Source organism: Plectropomus leopardus, chromosome 7, assembly GCF_008729295.1.
Source record: "Plectropomus leopardus isolate mb chromosome 7, YSFRI_Pleo_2.0, whole genome shotgun sequence".
In the NCBI taxonomy this organism is placed as follows: Eukaryota; Metazoa; Chordata; class Actinopteri; order Perciformes; family Serranidae; genus Plectropomus; species Plectropomus leopardus.
Window position 1 is genome coordinate 21,957,301 of NC_056469.1, and position 19,153 is coordinate 21,976,453.

The window sequence follows — 19,153 nt, forward strand, 5'->3', positions numbered from 1 at the left end:
TCTTCTTAAAAGATTATTTTACAACATTAAAAAAACAAGACATCATTGCTGTATCAGTTTATTGTAATGAAAACTATTTTCATTGAATCTTTACATTTCAGGGCAGTTGAGGCCGAGTTAGCTGCTACTGACAAGGCCTAACCGCTCCAGCTTTTGTTTAAGCCCAGAAACGTAAAATATCAGGGCTTTAACATGTAAAAATAGTTATACTAATACTGATATTTTGTTTACCATGGTTTTCCGCATATAACAGTTTAAAAAAAAAACTTGAAAGGGGTTGGAAAAAGATTTACTGGTTTTTATTTCATTGAGAAATTTTCAATGGTTGACTGGTGAAAGAGCAGTGTAGATTAGTGTGGTGGAAACATTTGAGAGATTGAGCCATACGTGTTTTAGCCTTGTTTACCTAAATTGAAGGCTGGCAGATATAGCAGAATGGCAACTGTAGTTAGCATTGTTTATTTATGCTTGTTAGCTTGTAGACTCTCTGGCAGTGACTGAAACAGCGCTGGTGTTTGTGAAGCATACAGTAATAACTAATGGAGTTTTTGGTAGGTAGTGGAAGGAAGCTCCAGTGTGTGGTTTATATCCAGAAACTACAAACTCTACTCTGTTTTTGTCAAAACTTTCACTATGCTAATGCTAATGCTAACTCTTACTCTGACAAGTTCACTCTGCAGTTGAGATTTCAGTTTTCTTCAAAATTGTTTTGTCAAAGTCTGTTCCCTGTCAATACCTGTTTTCTGTATTATACAGCAATTGTTTTTCGTGTTAGTGTCATAGCCAGTCTAGCTTGCCTGGCGTATAGTTGAATCTCAGATTTTAGGGAAATGCAAAGACATAACCTACTATAGCAAAGGAATGTAAAAGGCCTCCATAGAGGATATAAACACAAGAAAAATACATTTTTGAGTAGAGGGGGACTTAAAGTAATTGCACTATATCCACATTTTTTACAAAACTTAAAAAATGTAACAAGACAACAGAAATAAAATGGACATAATGTTTAATTTGAAGGACAGTCATAAATACTGCTGTTATCTGACTACAGTAGGGATTAGATGCAAAAAAGTATGATCAACAAATTAACAACATCTATAACATCATTAAACATAAGAGGGCATAGTTCTGATAGCTAACGTGTAAAAAGGTTTAGAATATATAATTTGTTATGGAAAAAAAATGCATATCGTGCAAAGTAAAATGCATTGTATGCATTATATTACATGATTACACATTAAATTTAGCTGCAGTCCCATGATGGTCTTGTCTCACTCTCTGCTGCCTGAACCCTACCTCCTAATTTTTCATATTTAAAGAAATCTTCCCATCACTTCCCCTCTGTTCAGCCTCTTTCCATTGCCATACTTCTCCCTGTGAGGCACCTTCTATTTTCCCGCCCTAGTCCAACTGATCCAAGCAGAGGCTCCAACCCATACCGCCGAGGAGAGGTTAGGAATTAGGTCACAGCATCTTACTCCTCTAATTAGATGCTGTGAGTGTATGCATGTCGATGTATGTATGTGTGTGTCTGTATGTGCGTCTACACGCTGGATGCTCTTAATCCGTAGGTGGCCTCTATGGTAATGGAGAGTCCTGGGAAGACGCGTTAACGGGCATTTCTGTTTCTCCGCGTGTGATCAAAATGTGTCAGTACTTAAAATGATGATGAGGTAAGGAGTCCGTGATAAGAACGCTCAGGTGAAACGTATCCCAGGGGTGAAAGAACAGGTCAGATCCAGCCATAAAAGATGGATGTAAAGCATTAACATTCCCAAAGAACAAGCTGCAGTTGAGAGGGCGCTTTGGCCTGTACACGCCCCACGATGCAAGCAGGTCAGGATTCGGTTCAGGGCAACTCCTCTGTGGAAGTAAATGGCTTTTAATGTGAAGGAGCTCTTCACCTTGCTCCTCAGAGCCCTGTAAAGTCTCTTCTTGAGATGTATCCACGTAGGGGGTGAGGAGCGACATACCTGCCTGTGCAGTTTTAATGTCTACTCATGTTTTTGTTTATCTCAGGATGTGTGCGCGCTAACATGACCGAGAAATTGACGTGTGCACAAAAAGCCTGCTTGAGTCATTTTTCAAGTTTTATACCTAGAGGTCTATTGTGCATCAGATCAGCGGGGTGTGTAAAAGGGCAAGGGGTAAACAATTGGCATGCACTAGGAGGAGAGAAGATGAGAACGAGGGATCATAAAGAATTTTTTTTTCACGTGTGTGTGTGTGTGTGTGTGTGTGCAGGCATGCGAGCATGAGTCGGAGTGTGTGCGTGGGAGAGGGAGTAAGAGAAAGGAAGAGTAGCGCGGGGCTAGTCTTAATTAAGTTTTCAGGAGGCTCTTAAAAGGTCATGGCACGCCGCTGCACCCCCTCACCACCACCACCACCACGCCCCGCCGAAATTTCACTTTCCCCCCTTCCCTCCCTTCCCTCCTCTCCCTCCCTCACCTCCCCGTTGCGATCTATCCAGTCATCAGCCCCCCATCTGTGCACATTAGCCATTCATGAACACACTCATTAGGGTGGGAGTTTGAAGCGATTGTGTTCACTAGTCTGCGGCTGGAGCGTGGCGATTAATATTTCAGCGTCTCCCGTCGAGGAGCTGAGAGCAAGTTTGGCCCTCTTAGGCTAGAGAGAGAGAGAGAGAGAGAGAGAGAGAGATTCACCCCTCTTTTTCTCTCCCTAACAAACCTCCCCCCTTTTCTCTCTCAGACAGTCTCTACAACTTACAGTACGTTGCCCCCGTATTTCCATTTATTGCACACACACTTGCGCTTTGGATTCACAATTTTTTGCCAACACACACACACAGACACACACATAAGACCCTAACTCAAACTGACTTAATTGGGCTCTTTTTGTTTCAGGAAACGGAGAGGGGAGGGGGGAGGAAGGAAGGGAAAGAGGAGGGGGTAAATCCTGTCTTTTCTTGTCCCCCATCTCCTCATTCCTCTCAGGAGTGTCTTTCTCCCGCTACCCTTCAATTTCTCTCCTCCTGAGGTTGCATTGAGTTGGTCGAGCTCCAGTCAGGGTGGGGGAGGTTGAGGTGGGTGGTGTTCTTAACCGCATATAACCGCACGGAGTTCATTGAGACCAAATCGATACGCTCCCTGGTTCGCACTGTACACTGGTACTTAAAGTATGAGAATTTGAGGCAGCCAGGAGCATCATAGGTTATCAGGCAGTCAATATTTGAAGAACTGCTCCTGAATACAGAACTCACTTTGACCCGACAGGAGTTGAGCTCTTCTCCTTGATTTCACCAGCAACATCCTTCAGAGGTTATGTCCACACTAACGTGGATTCATTTTGAAACACATCTTTTTCTCTCTGTGTGGAGACTCAATAACACTAAAGCAGCACTTTTTGAGCACCAACAGTTGATCCGTTTGGAGAAAAGGAAAGATTTCAAAATGCTGGTTCTGTATTGTGTCAAAATATTATCACACAATGATATCTAACAAATTAGCAAATAATGAATGATGTTACATACTTAACGCAAAATTGTTTCGGTTAAGCACAAAAGAAACATGGTAGTGACTTACCTTAAAATAACTCAAAGTTCACTCGGTTTCCCACAGTTCCAAACAGCAGTCTTGGGAGAAAGTCCAATGTTTGTTTGCCTTCTTACACCATGGATGTGTAAAGAAAATTGGATACAGTATTGAAGGCGGGTTCTGTTAATTCATAAGAAAGTTGCTCACTAGCGCATCAAGCCAAAGTTGTTCAACTGCCATGTATAAAATTACAGAGATGATCAACACTGTTTCCGCACCGTGCATCCCACAGAGGAATCCCGCCGGAGACTTCTGACTGCCAAGCCAGCTACCTCCAGTTTACCTTTCTGCTAACTTGAATTCATATGAATTTTTTAAATTGTGCAGCTCTTTTAAACTTCCAAATGTTATCAGACCAAATAGATTGAATTCCGATAATGAAACTGATTTACAGACATCTTATTTACCATGTTAATCAATGGGAAAAAGTCTTTTTGGGTTGCTTGGCATGACATGACAAACGTGCAAGTTTTAATTCCACTGTTTGTGGAATAAAGTTATATACGATTGTGGAATTTCTTTGGTAGGTATGTGTTTAAACTGTGCATGAGAACAGCCTGAATGTGGACAGATCTTTTTCCAAGTTGTTATACATTGTCATTTATTCTTATGCATGATATTATCATGATGTTCATATGTTAACAATCTCAGTACTCTTTCACTATTGGTCTGACAGTTTCTGGGGGTACCAAACAATATTTTGAGAAATCTGTTGAAGCCAGTGGATTAAGTGGGAAAATACTTAATCTTCCATGCACTGGTCATTTTAGCTAATCTCAATAAACAGATATCTGCATGTGAAAGCAGTTAAATTAAAAAAATTAAAAGATACATTGATGGGTTTCTAGACTGCATTTCGGCCAATACCTTCATCTCAACACAGACTTTTTACTTGTTCCGCAAAAATGTTGGGTTAATACCGCTTGAACAAAAAAAAAAAAAAAAAAACACAACACAAAAGGCTTCTGATACCAAAATCTTGTCCTGTGGCCTACAATTGCCTATGATTGCCTACCACATATGCAGATGACTGTTTATAGATGTTATGTCATTTATAGAAATTTAAGCATTTTCTAAATTTGGTCAATTCAGTTGATCAAAAGTATCCACACACGTCTCTGTGGAGTGAAACTTTTGACGCACAATGCATCGAAGCTTTATGAGGACAGTATCAATGAAATAACTCTTCCACTCAATTTTATCCTTAGTCATGAGGCTGTGTATGCTCATATGGATAAAAAAACAAAAAAAACAGTTTTCTCAGTTTCGTCCTTCCATCCAAATCAAAGTGAGATTTACACCTGAAAATTAAGCTTTTCCTTCCAAGTGGATAAATCTGAAAACTGTGATGAATGCTCATAAATGTTACCTATTAACCAAGGCCAATGGTACTTCTGGGGTGCCACACTGAGATGATATAAAACAATTTAATTGTAAAATCAGTTACACATATAGACAGTTCAAAGGAATTAATTAAACTCATAACCACAGTTACATTTGAGCGCTAAGAGGAGGCACCTTGGCTCTGTTTGCAGAAGCTTGATTGGTCGTCAGTGATATGTTAGTGTTTGTGACAGCTCCATTAACAGGTAGCGCTTACAGCCATCATTCACAATCAAATTGCTCTTTTATAGTCTGACCACAGAAACTAAGAGATATTTAAATGACAACATACAGAGTGTGTTACACAAAAAAAAAATGTTACTGAGAGTGACACAGCAAACTTTTAGAAATTTAGAACAAAACATTTAACATGTAAACATTGCCTGCTTTACCATGGGCATGAAAATGTGATCACAAATGGTAAAACAGCTTGCTATATGCTCCAAAGCAACCTTAAAGACTACGGAGGAATGTTTGCAGTTTGTCATGCTGTTGCATTGTATTCGAAGAAAGCAAACTGTATGTACAATGTGCTGTCTGTGTGTTTGTGCTATTCTTTGGTTTGAAGGATAGAGGCTGTAGCTGAAGGTCAAGGTTGGTTAGGAGGAGGCACCACTATAAAGGGAACTGCTTTCATACAGCCTTTAACTACCTAAGAGTCTGCCACTCTTTCAAGCCGGGCCCCCACATTCAAGACCCTTTCTAACTCCCCTTTGTTCCCCCATCCTTTTTTTTGTTCTTTACCCACCTCTGCCCTCTCAGCCCCCCCCCCGCAGATACGCTCGACCCCCCCACCGCCAACTCCCTGCTTTTCATTCTAAGCATGCCATTCTCTATCCTCCTCTCTGTATAGGTGTGCGAATAAGTGGGAGTCTATGGGCTGTGCGTGAGTAAGTGGCAGTCTGCAGACTGAAGTGTTGCATGTGGGTAGGCATTCATGGGAAGCAGTGGTTGGTGCGGCACACACTGATGGCTAATGAAGTTCCCCTGCACCTCATAGCCCTATTAAACCGCTGCCCCCTACCTCTACCCACTTCACCCCCCACCTCTTGCCTTGTTTCTCCCCGAGGGAGAGAGTTGGCAGGGAGCGAGCTGGCTGCTATGGCAACAACAAGGAACCCTCCCTCTCCCACAGGTCTCCTTAGCAACTGGTAGCTTGGCATTGCAGTAATGAGTGTGCCCGGTGTGCCAGGCTTTGTATCATGTTGGCATGTGTGTGTGCAATGTAACGGAGTGTGTGTATAGGTGTGTGTGTGTGTGTGTGTGTGTGTGTGTGTGTGTGTGTGTGTGTGTGTGTGTGCAGTTTGCCAATTTAGGTGAGAGTTTAAAATGTGTGATGACAAAGAGATGTGGAGCCACTACTTGGTGCAGGTTCAAAAAAAATGTGAAGCTTATTTTATTAAAATGTAACCAAAACTGGCATGTGACTGACTACTTATCTCCTCTCTGTGTGTGTGTGTGTGTGTGTGTGTGTGTGTGTGTGTGTGTGTGCGTGTGTGTGCGTGTGCGCGCGTTGATTGCGGTCATCCTTCTCTGTTCTGTGAAAGTGAAGCAATTAAAGGGACGATCCGATGAATTTTGCATGGCTGCCTATGAGTTTCCTGCTCTGCTGAAATTAAATTAAACGCTGAGAATGATGTTTATTAAAGTGTGATCAGAGGTGTGCACTGACCTTTAGAATGTGGGAAATGAGATTCTCATTGTTATGAATGAGATTATGTTGGAGGCCGAGTGTGAAAAAAAAAAAAAGCCCGAGCCTGCATTGATTCCATTGTTGGCCGACAGTTTCTTGTATATGGCAGAGGGAGGTTTCAATATAATCAAATCCACACGGTGCCTGTTGGCTATTAAATGGACTGATACACAAATATAGACACACAGCCGCTCACATAAATGCAGATTGACTTGTGTGCGCTTGCACACATGCATATCATGCAGATCTTGTAAAAAGGGCCATAAAAAGCCTCTCCAGAAACGTGTTGGTCTTTAACAAAAGCATGGCAAGCCCAGTGGAAAATGTTAGTTTGCTCCCTAGACGAGGTGTGAAGTGCGAGCAGGCGGCCGGCTCCACAGGTGGCTCAGCCCAAACACCTGTTGTGTGAATCCTCAGTGGGAGGGCGCAAGCTCTGCCTACCTTGCAGGTCCCAGTGGAAAAACCACACCCATGCTCTCCTCTGGCACGTGCACGCTCATGTGCTCGCACCCACACTCGGAGGCTCCCCCCGTTTTATGCGTGGGCGTTGGACACGATGCCCAGATTGTGTCCCCTTTGTGCCCACCGGAAACACTCAGCTGTCCCTGGCATCAGGCGAGCGGATTTTCCGATCTCCTGTCCGGGTCTCAGATGCTCTACTAATCTGTCAGCGTCTATTTTTACCCACCAAAGCTGCGGCAGCCCTTCTCTATCCCACACCCCGCCACCCCGATGCCAGCCCTTCCCTCCGCGCCGGGGTGGGCACGGCTGATGGCTCGCCAGCCATTGGATGCAATTAGTGCACAGTCAGGCAGGAATCCCCTACCAACTCCATTACACCCCTCTCCGCAGCCACTTCCTGATCTGAGACTACCAGACACACTACCACACACTTGCTTTCCATTTTAAGCCTTTTTATAAATGGCACTCCTGCAGTGTTGTGGAATAATGGGGTCGGATACAGAGCACCTTTCACAGTGCTTGAATCACTCTACTGTGCAAACGCAGTCTATTCAAGTACAATGGCAGGCGAGGGAATGCACATTTGAATTGTACCTGTTCAGATTTGGTGTTGAGATTAAATGAAAGTTCTGTCTGTAATAGGACAGCTATTGGTGAAAAGTCCTTGAGCCACCTCAGTTCACTTTAGCCTGTTCTGTAATGATTCGAGAAGAAAAGAGTTTTTGACTCTTTCCTGTAAATCGTATTTATTCAGCAAGAAATTAGAAATGCTGCCAATCCTCAGAGACCCCACAGTGATACTGTGATAGATGCAATTCCTAATCCCAGGTTTATTTCTTCCCCAACAAGGGCTGTAATGCGCCTCGCATGCCAATGCAGTCGTGACCAGTGCTGTGGAGGCGATGATGGCATGTGGCAGAGAAGTAACTGTTTCTCACCTCCTAATAAAAGAGACTCCTTTTTAATCTTTTCAATTTGATTGCATTCCAAAAACAGGCCTGTCTGCCCATCTGTCCTCTCTTAAAGAAGCCTCCTAAAGGGATTTTAATCATCTGACTCTGGGCTTCTCAGGCAAATAGCTACATCTCTCTCTTTCTCTCCCGCACACACACACACGTACTCTCTCTTACACACATACACATACAAACAATTTCCAATTTTCTTTCTTGTACTCACTGTCATAGTCTCACTTGTCTTCCCTCACTCTCTGATACACCATATCGTCTCAGCTCCATTGTGCCATATCAGTGCAGCCATTAGGCCCTTCAGTCCCTCTTCAAGTCCCCCTCAGACACATAAAATTCCCCCAACCCTGTCCCTATTAATCCACATGGCTCTAAATTCTTTATTTCCCTTCAAAGGGACAACGCGAGCCGTGACATCAATCATGGAAAGCGAATATTTAGCCGGCGCTAATTTCCACCAATAGCCTGGAGACAGGCTTAGCTGACAAAACTCATTCCTGTGCTGAACAAAACTGCTTGTGTTGAAACCTCCCCTCCCCCTGATCCCTCCTGCCTTCTGCACAGGCAAAAACAGCATCACAATAAACACAGTTAGTGCTTCTGTTACTCCCCCTTGATTTGGGCTTATCAAATGAATGTGCACCACAGAGGGATACCCTTTGACAATACATAATGGCTCCATTCTGCATGAAATGGTTTGGTAATACCAGTCGAGTGTGGCAAACAGCTTTACCGGTGCCACTACAAGAACAGCTGCTGTGTTCTTAGCTGGGCAAGCGCACCACGCTGCTTCACCCTTGAGGTTGTTTGAATCGGGTGAGTGGTTTCTTTTTGCTGGTTCCCAGACCCCACTCACAGGCCTTAGTTCGTCACTCAGTTCTGTTTGAATGAGTGCACATTCGCCACAAGATGGGTCCTATAAACCGTTTGACCTGTTTCCTCTCCCCTCTGTGTGTGAGCATGTGTGTGGGTGTGTGAGCGGGAAAAAACCTTGAGTGGGTTCTGATGGGGGTGGAGGGTGGGGGTTGGGGGGGCTAATGGAGGGGGATGGGGCGAGTGGGGGGCATTTTGAGGGCACCCCTTTGTGTGGCGTGGAGGGGCCCCTTGCGGTACCTCTATATTCCCACCCCTTACCCCCAGGCCCCTCCACCTCCTGCTGTACCCCCCAGCACAGCTGCCCCCATGCCAGTCAGTCAGGTTATCCCAGATGAACCATTGGGCCCAACATAACAACCCCTGCCCCCACACTCATGTACTCCCAATGTTAATGCCTGACTGACATCTTGGGAGAGGCAACAGAGGGACGCGTTGGGCACAAAGCCATTTTACACAAGTGGGCACAGTCACTTTAACTGACAAGCCTGTGGCAGTTACACATTGTTGTGCGAACAGTGAGGATATGGCATATTGAGCACCCATATTGGCCTCATAATGCAGGTGGATTGTTTAGTTAGTCAGACCTTGATGTGTGCTAAGCCTCAGCACTGATAGCCATTAAACTTCATTGATTCCCAGCACTAAATAGGCCTCTCCAGTCCCTGAATCAAACCAAGTGTGTGTGGAAGAAGGGAGGGAGGAACAGGAGAGCAATTGATTGGTATTGTAAGATTTCCAAAAGCCAAATGAATGGTTCTTAAAGACATTATTATGGATGGATTCCAGGAACCTGGTTCAGCTCATCAACAAATATTGAGCCAATGAAAAACCCTCTTATTGCTTAGTCCACCTGCGTGTAAGCAATATGAAAACATAATTTACAACATTTATTAAACAATAAAAAACATGCTTAAAACTCTTAGAATGGAACTAGAATATACATTTTGTTAAGAAGCAAATATTTCTACTGTATCACAGATAGGACACTTCTTTTTTTTTTTTAAGTGGAAAACAACCTCCAAAAGTCAGGCTTTTGAAATTTCTGAAATGACATTATTTTTTCATATTACTAGTTTTCTGACATTGTATATTTAAATATGCAAATGAGGTAACATTTAATTAAAAAGATCTGCAATGATTTGCATACAATTTCAGAACAAAAATCTTAACATTGGATAAAACCAGGTTTAACATTTTTGTTTGAGTTTGTTGTCATGTTAGAGCCATAGGTTTCACAGAGGAAATGTTGGATATGTCTTTTCTTCTCTCCACAATTAAGAAAATACTCTTAATAGTCATTTAAAAAACTCAGATTTTGCCATGTTTTTAGGGAGAAAATGTTGATGATAATAATAATAATAATAATGAATCAGGCTATGAATGATACATGAACAAACCCCTCTGTAAAAAAAAAAAAAAAAACCCCTTCAGAACATAGGTAAAATAAAACTGTAAGGTGTGGTGAACGTAAGTGCAACTAATATGGAGGTTTTTGGCTCAGAGCATGAGAAAAAAAAGTCATTTTTAGAAAATGGCCTTTGACGATATGTACTGCAAAATTTCATACATTATAAAACTAAAAAAAACAGATTACATTAAGACAATCATTTTTTGTATTACAAGTTTTCTGAAATGTCATGTTTAAATATGCAAATTATTCTTTATGTAATTATGCAGTTTTTGCATACATTTCCAGAACAGAAATCTAAATTAAAAAAACATCTAAATGTATATTTTAGGCAGGTTCCACTAGTTTGCACTTGTCTTAAAGAAAACATGTGAAAGCAAAATAACCCAAAATATGTTTTCACCTGACCTTTTGCATCTTTTTGAGGTCATTATTTATACAGTTTGTTTTTGCAGAGTTTTTTTTTATTGTTGGTTGCCCAGCCATCTCTTTCGGTGCTGCTCGACACAATATTCATGATTATCCTGATAATGGAAATTCACTGCGAATTGTGTTTTTTATGACTATATGTGTTAAATTTGCATACCGATCCATCCCTACGTGTGCGTTGTGAGAAAAAAAAGTGTCACTTTGGCAAATTTGTTCCAAAAGAGAGCTTAAGCTTCTAATCTGAGTACAAAGAGGACTGTCCTGTAGCTTGGTATCTATTGTCTTAATATCTAAATCAGATTTTTAGGCTTTAATGAGAGTTGAACCCAAGTTCATTGTTTTCCAGCGACCAAAAGAACCTTGTTCACCTTAATTGGCTTTGATTGGTCCATAACCTCTTACCCTTATCCTCTTTTACTTTACATCCAGTTTAACCCCTTTCATCCAGATTGAGTTGTGTTTGTAGACGGAGGATGAAATTGGATGTCCCTGATCACAAAACAAAGAAGTCACACCTCTTCTTATGACTCTGTCGGTTCTGTTCAGTATTACGGGACCAGGCGGTGCATCTCCCTGCATAAGCCCAGCCACTGGTTCATTCATTATTTAGAGCCCTCTCCACTAGGCCCATTGTATTAAAGGGCTATGATTTGAATAGGAAGCAGCTTCCTGGACCCAGGCGTGTGATGTGTGTGTTCCTCTCTGTCATTGTATGTTTCTGTGGGCTTCATCCGTCTGCCTTAGCAAGCCAGGGGGCTGAAAGAGAATTTCCATTTTATGAATATTTAATACATAATAAAGTTTTCAATTTTATTCTATTCAACCCGTAGGGGTAGAAATGTGGCAAAGCCAACCCTCAAGGACAGAACACAGAGTAAAGGTAGTTGATTCGATGGAGGCATCAAAAAATGCGGTTAACATCGGATCACTGCCTCAAAAAATCTACTAAAAAGCACACACACAGACATTAACACTACATCCTATAAGGGGTTTATGGTGTCCCTATTTCACACATCTCAAACTTCCCTTTTGCTGTATTACTATTGGATCATAGCATATCTGGGCTGCCTGCTGCGTCCGCGGTGACCTGGCATGGCTCCGTGTGAGACACCCAGCTGGGAGTGCCCCTGAATCAACTTGGGATTAGCCCAGGATTGTCTGGGATTACTCAGGGATGGAGGGGGATTAGCAGTGACTGCTTGTTTCGGGGGCGTGAGGGCCATAGGCTGGCCAAATTGCCCCTGACTCAGAGTGAGGGAACAGGAGGCGGACAGAACCACACCCACAGTGGAACCACCTGCAACCTGAGCTATTCTTAGATCCTAAAACACACAAACAGGATGACAGAGAAAAACATGTGGTGGAAAACTACACGACAGGAAGCCGGCAGCTAGCAGTGATGATGATGATGATGCCATGGCTGGCCACTGTCCGAAATCTCTCAAATCTCTCTAGCAGGTGGATTCATCAGATAAAGAGGGTTTGGGATGATGACAAATCCCTCCAAGTTCAATGGGGCTGCTCTTCCCTCATACGGGGATAAATCGAGATTTGAATCAGACAGGTCACACAGAGTTGCAGCATGAAGTGGCTCAGCTCTCTGAAAGATGCCCCATTTACAACCGGCCGTGGTGGAATGGCATGAAAGCTTACATATGTTTTAATTCAGGCATGCACAGGACTTGATGGGGATGATTTGGAGTGGTATGATAGGTGGATGATCCAGCCAGGGTGAGACAGGGAGTTGGCGCGGCACGTAGAGAAGCCGTCAGAAGCAGGGAGCGGGCATCCCCTGCGGACCTGCACTGCCGAGATGAAAGGCTGTTTAGTGTTGGAGCAGCAGCATCAAACAACCGCCTCCTCTTGCATCCTTTCCCCCATCCCCCCACTCTCCCTCCATCTCTCTCGCTCACTCTCTTGACTCTCACCACAATATGATATAGTTCTGCCGTTGCACGTTTACCCGGTTGCCATGGTTACCCAATGCCGGAGGTGTCACAGCGAGATAACCCAAGGAGGCATTCACAGATCACCTGAATTCAGTTCGCCTCCCGTTTCTGTGTTCTCCGCCGCAATTTGATTTATTTGTTTCCCCGCCGTGCAATTCAGCGTGAATACAAATAATCCGCAACATAATGGAGATGGTGGAAGTGTGAGTACCCCTCAATCTGAAACAATCTATTGTCCCAGTATATTCCTAAACCACAGGAGGTGCTTTTGATTTGATATTTTCCTCCATGAGCGTCAAAATGCCGCACGCACAACAAAGAGCAGAATTACGACGACAGACTCTGTTGCACACCAGGAACCTTCAGCATTCAGCAACCCTTGAGATGTAAATGATTATAAAAAATTTTTTTAAAAAAACCAAAACACTATATCCTATGAATTACTGAGTCAGTGACTGTACATGCCGGTGTAGAGGATAATGGGAAAGTAATTGGTGACACACTGTATAATTGAAGGCACAGAGATGGAAAGCAGAAGTGGAAAATGACTGTTGTGTGCAAAGAGGTGTGTGAAATGGGAAAAATAAAAAATATGTAGAACTCAGTGACAAAAGAGGAAACGGGTTCGTGATGAAGACAGAACAAGGGAGGGAGAGGGAGATAGGCAGTGAAGGTAGATGTCGGAGGGTGGGATACATCCATTAGCCTTCCTTGCTCCCGGCTCAATCTTGCGATACATCCCCCCATTCAAGCTACGAGAGCAAAAGAGACAGCGCTGGCACTAAGCCAGACTGGCACCGACTTCAAACATACAGTACGCCCAACCACAGCAGCTTACATCAGCCCGGCTGAAAGGAAAAGTAGAGGAGGACAGATGGATTGATGGAAATTAAAGTGGGAGGATTGACGCACATAGGGAGAATGTCTCAAGACCGAGTCTCAGGTCGTCTCAGGTTGGTTGAGGCTGATGAGGTCGTGCTCCGTGCTGTCCTTTGAAACATGTTTGTGTTTTTTAACGTGATCTAATTTTTCTGACATTGGTTGACACTGATTGCACGGAGGGTTGTGCATCTACTTAGGCGTGTTTTGTTCATTTAATAATAGACGTGGAAGCGACCTTATAATTTGGCACATTTTTTTCTACAACTGAGCATGTATAGAATGAATGATTCATAAGTAGGCTCGTCTGCATTGCTGATTTTTACGTTTGATGTCAAAAAATCTTATTTTCCTCTGGTACATTTTATATGAATCTTATGTAAATTGCGCTCATTTAAAGTGTTCACCTCAGAAAAGCAGTTTGTGTACAAATGAGAAGTTATGTGATGTAATACAATTTAATTTGATCTCTCTCTTACCGTGTTTGTCTCTCTCATCTCTCTGCAGAACTCCATCCGACACAACCTATCCCTTCACACGCGTTTTATCAGGGTGCAGAATGAGGGAACGGGGAAGAGTTCTTGGTGGATGCTGAACCCAGATGGAGGGAAAATGGGCAAGGCCCCCCGCCGGCGAGCAGTTTCCATGGACAACAGCACCAAATACCTAAAAAGCAAAGGCCGCGTCAGAGGCAAGAGGGTTGGCCGTCCTGGGATCGGAGCGGGGTCTGTTGTGGTTGGGCTCCAGGGCTCTCCCGATCATGGCAGCCCTCCACAGAAAGGCCTCCCAGGAGCTGGAGGTGCATCTGGCACAGATGGAGAGTTTGATGCTTGGACAGACCTCCATTCCAGAGCTAGCTCCTCAGCCTCCACGCTGAGTGGCCGTCTGTCACCGATCCTCGCAGAGGGAGAGCCAGAGGAACCAGAGGAAGGTGGTCTGTCCTGTTCCACTTCCCCCCATCTCTACCCCTCACCGACCAGTGCCCGCTCTCCGTCCATGGGGGCAGGGAACCGCTGTCCTCCTCTTGAGCAGCTGCCTCAGCTGGCCAACCTGACAGGTGCCATCAGCCTGGATGAGCAGCTGATGGAGGACAGTTATCATCACCACCACCCACCGCAGCAGCAACACCAGCAGCATCCAGCTGTTGGCAGACACAAGCACCAAACCCCTGTCTACCACTACAGCTCTGGAGTGAAGGGGCAGAGCCCATATGGTGCAGGCGTCTATGGTGCAACAGGCATGGGGATGCTGCGCCACCACTCACCCATGCAGACCATTCAGGAGAACAAGCCAGCGAGTTTCTCTGGAACCATGCGAGCGTACTCCAGCACCAATGCCCTGCAGAGTCTGCTAACAGGGGGTCCAGCCAGGCAGCAGTACTGTTCCAAGGACATGATGCTGGGACAGGAGAGGGAAAGCCACCCTATGATGGCTCAAGCTAGTAATGGAGTAGGCTCCAACCATCACAGCCACCACCACGGCCACCACAATGGCCACAGCCACAATGGACCTCATAATCACAGCTCAGCTCATAGCCATAACAGAACTCACAGCCATACCAGTAGTCACAATCACAACAATGTCACCAACCACAACCACAACTCACCTCACAGCCTCGCTCACAACGGTCATAACCTCAGCCAGAGCCATAACCACACACCGCCCCGGGCTGTGGCCCTCATCCCGCGTGGCAACAGCAATCAGCTGCAGACCTACAACCACAAAGCTCCGTACCTGTACAGCCCCCCTTCACACGCCCACCTCCCTGCCTCCACCACCCTCCCCCCAAACCCAGCAGGTATGCTTGGCATGCCCCAGGACTCCTGCCATGTGGCCACCGCCCCACACCCCCGTCACAACCATTACCCCGACCCACAACACCAAGGCATGACTAACGGACCATATCACCATGGCCAGGGGATGGGGAATGGTAGTGTTGGGAGCAACTACCACGGCTATCACCAACCTCACCCTCACGAGAGACTACCGGCTGACCTGGACATTGATATGTTCCACGGTAGCTTGGACTGCGATGTGGAGTCTATCCTCCTCCATGACATTATGGACTCTGGGGAGGAGATGGACTTTAACTTTGACTGCTCCCTAGCCCAGGGGGTGGGCATCGGCATGGGTATGGGTATGGGTGTGACCATGGGCATGGGGATGAGCGGTCTGACTGGTCCACAGCAAGCCCACAGCAACCAGAGCTGGGTGCCTGGCTGAAGTCAACACCTTCTGCCCTCTAAAGAACTACCCTACCCATGAAGCACTGTGCTCAACTGTGACATTCCTGACTTGACACAGAGACTATAGGACCAACACTCCCGTCTCGCTTTGTTGTCTTGACAATTCTTCTGTCGCCCTCTCCTCTTTTGACCCCCCCCCCCCAGAGATCTAGTTCATGTCACATTAGGTTTTTCTTCATATCAGCTATACTGTGATGACAATCTCTCAGCTGTGCTCGCCCAACATCGCTTCTCATCTACCATGAGAACTGAACTCTCAATGCACTTTATTGCAAGTGGGTCACATCTCGCAGTGTCACGCGTTCACAGAGTAGCTCAGGCAGAGCTTGGCAGATTTTGTTAAGGTGACGGCGGTATTTGACGCCAACAAATGAGGAAATTACAAGCTCCATTGATAAAGTGTCACATCTTGACACTGAATTAAAATTGGACTCCTTTTCTAATATGCTGTCATTGTCAGAGGTGGGGACTTTTTTTAGTAAAAAATCCTTGGTTGCTTAGAGCCTTGTTTTTTCCAAATTCAGTGTCAGCTCAAAAGCTTAGATATTGCCTATTCCTCATCTGTCCACACAATTTAAAAAAAAAACAAACATAATTAATATTATATTGTTAAATTAAACCCAGATTTGACACTAGATTCAATGTAAATACGGTGCATTTAAAAATAGTTTTCTGATCTGAAACCAGTTAAAAATCTTAAAGGGATAGTTACGATTTTTTTTTAAGTGGTGTTGTGTGAGGTACTTAACCCATAGTCAGTTTATTACACACATACTTACATACCTCTCCCAGTTTGGAAAAGTAGCAGGAGTACCGACTCTGAAGCTAAGCAATGTACTGCTGTGGACGGGGCAGCAACAAAGCATATTTTAGCCACTTAAAAATACAGATTCACCACAAAAAAATAAATCTATAACAGTTTAAGTATATGCTGCAATGAGAGTATTTCCACCACTTTACCTTTTTTGTCAGACAGCCTGTTCAGACGGAGAAGCTGTTAATGCTTCAGGTCCCCATCTATGCGCTCGTCAAAGCCACCAGACCCCATTGACAAAAACGATAGTTTTAATTGCTGGCCCCTCTACAGCAGTATATCGCAGAGCTTCCATGTCAGACTACAGCCTGCTTCTCCAAACTGGAGGCGTGCTGATTGCCATCTATTGCAGATAATACACTGACTATGGTTAAGTACCTCATAAATCCCCACATCAAAAAATCCAAACTGACCCTTTAATGCTAACGGCATTCACATGTTCATCAGATCCAACTAATTATCTTACACCAGCAGTCCTGTTATTTACAGCTACATGCATTTAGTCCTTGGTGCATTGACTTTTATCTTGGAAGTAACATTTTGTCAGTGCCCTGTTGTCACCGGTTAGAGAATATTGTCACTACATCCTTAAATGGATTCTATCATTACTGGATAGCATGCAATTTGGTGAATTAAAATGTCGTATCACCTTGTCTCACCTGCGCTTCTCGTGCCAGGTTCCCTCTCTCTCTGCCCGCCAGTGGAGACAAAGTGACCATTCCTCACACCGAGCCATTAATGTGGCTTGATTGAAATTCAGCATCTTGTTTTTAATCTCCAAAGTGATGCAGCAGCGATGCGTCATTATTGAGAATCTAACGCGTCGTCCTCCCATCTCTCACCCCGGCCGTCCGGGCAGCCGCTTGCCTCCCGTGACTTAATGTGCCAAGAAAGCGAGACAAAACTGTGATTAACGCCAAGTCACTCTGCCTGCTGTCCTGCTCTTAGAAGGGCCAATGTCACTGTCCGCTTGCCTGCTCACAGAGGGTACAAATAGAAAAAGATGGAGACAAGGGTGGAACAAAAGCCTGTTGTTGCAGTGGGATCAATCATCGGCCTCAGTTTCCATACTCTGGGTGTGTGTGTCTGAAAACAGGTAGTGTATTCGTATTGTAAACCATCTCCATTCTCTGTATTTTGTACTCCCCTGTTGCCATGTTTTCAGTGCTTATACCCTGAGCTTCAAATACTCAAACAGGTGCAAAGGGAGCGATTTAAGGAGAAAACAATCAGCCCAATCTGAGTGGCATGAGTCTATGTCAAACAGGGTTGTAATGCCCCACAGCCATCCACATCCACTTTTTGTGTGTTTATTCTGTTGTCTTGTAGTTGTTGTTGTATTGTTGAAATTCTAAGGACCAACAAGAGCTGAAATACGCATAGTTTAAGGACGGAGTTCAATGTTGGTAGTGCAGTATGACCTTCCTATTACCCTGCACCCCCTCCCACACTTGCTCTGCTTAATTGTCTCTGTTTGTGAGTTGGAGAGTCTGAAGCTTGTTTCTCATCGGCCTTTAGAGAAATAGAGAGAGAGAAAAAATATTCTCTAGTTCCCTAAAGGAGACTCTGTGCTTGGTCTGCACCAAGTACGGCACACAAAAGAAAAGATGGGGGGTAAGAGTGCGGCGGGGGTTATTGTTACAGCCAAAGGTCAAGCACGGCGCAGACTATCAGACCCATAATTGAGGTAAATACCTTTATTTCAGGGCTTTTAGTCGCGTTCCAGCTAATCTCCGTGTGGAAAATGCGTGGAATTTTCTGAGCAAATGGGCCTCACAAAGCAGTTATGTTATAACCTATGCTACAGACATTTAGCAATGCCCTGTTATTGGAAAGAGCTATATATGATGTCTAATTTTCCTATATTTATTTATGAAAGAGATTGGTCTTTGTCACTCCTAAATGTGGTAGTTGTTTGAGTCAACTCCTATCCCCTCCCCCTTTTTATTTTCTCTCTGTTTTTTAAGATATCACTCTCTATTTGCCCCTTTTACTGACTTTTATTTTGTACAAAATCTATATATTAAGAATATTGTATAATAGTTTTTAAAATCTCAAAAATAATATCAGTTTTGTTGTCTATTTCTTTTTTAAGAGAATGTATCTCATCATCTGGTGACTGTTAAATAAATGAAATTAAAAGAAAGTCTTGTGTCATCACATTTTTTGTGAATATGACCATGAAGATTTGCTTTTGTTCATGGAAACACAACAAACTGACCTTTTCCTGAATCTTCACAGAGTCTGAAGTGGGTTCTCCTGAGCGTACTTGTGCTTGTCAGGTGCTATTTCTTTCATGCGCACATGTACAGGAGCTGACAGGATGAATGAATGTGGGCTGCTTGTTAATTTATTTCTTCATTGTGTTTGTTTCATTTTTAAAACATAAGTCCTTTGGCACATGCAGACAACCCTGCTTGGCAGTCGTGTTTGACCAGAACACCAAGTCGCTGAGTGGGAGGTAGAGAGAGTGGGCAGTATGAATGAAAAAT

The 19,153-nt window shown here is 44.0% G+C and overlaps 1 protein-coding gene across 1 annotated transcript in view; it reads left to right on the top strand.

The window, feature by feature from the left end:
* The window catches only part of LOC121946167 (forkhead box protein O3-like), a 36,956-nt gene extending 18,313 nt beyond the window's left edge, over positions 1 to 18,643 (top strand). The window contains exon 2 of the mRNA XM_042490632.1: positions 14,109 to 18,643. Coding sequence (XP_042346566.1) covers positions 14,109 to 15,824 — 1,716 coding nt within the window. The 3' untranslated portion in view covers positions 15,825 to 18,643. The remainder of the gene's footprint in view (positions 1 to 14,108) is intronic.
* The last annotated feature ends 510 nt before the right edge of the window (positions 18,644 to 19,153 follow it).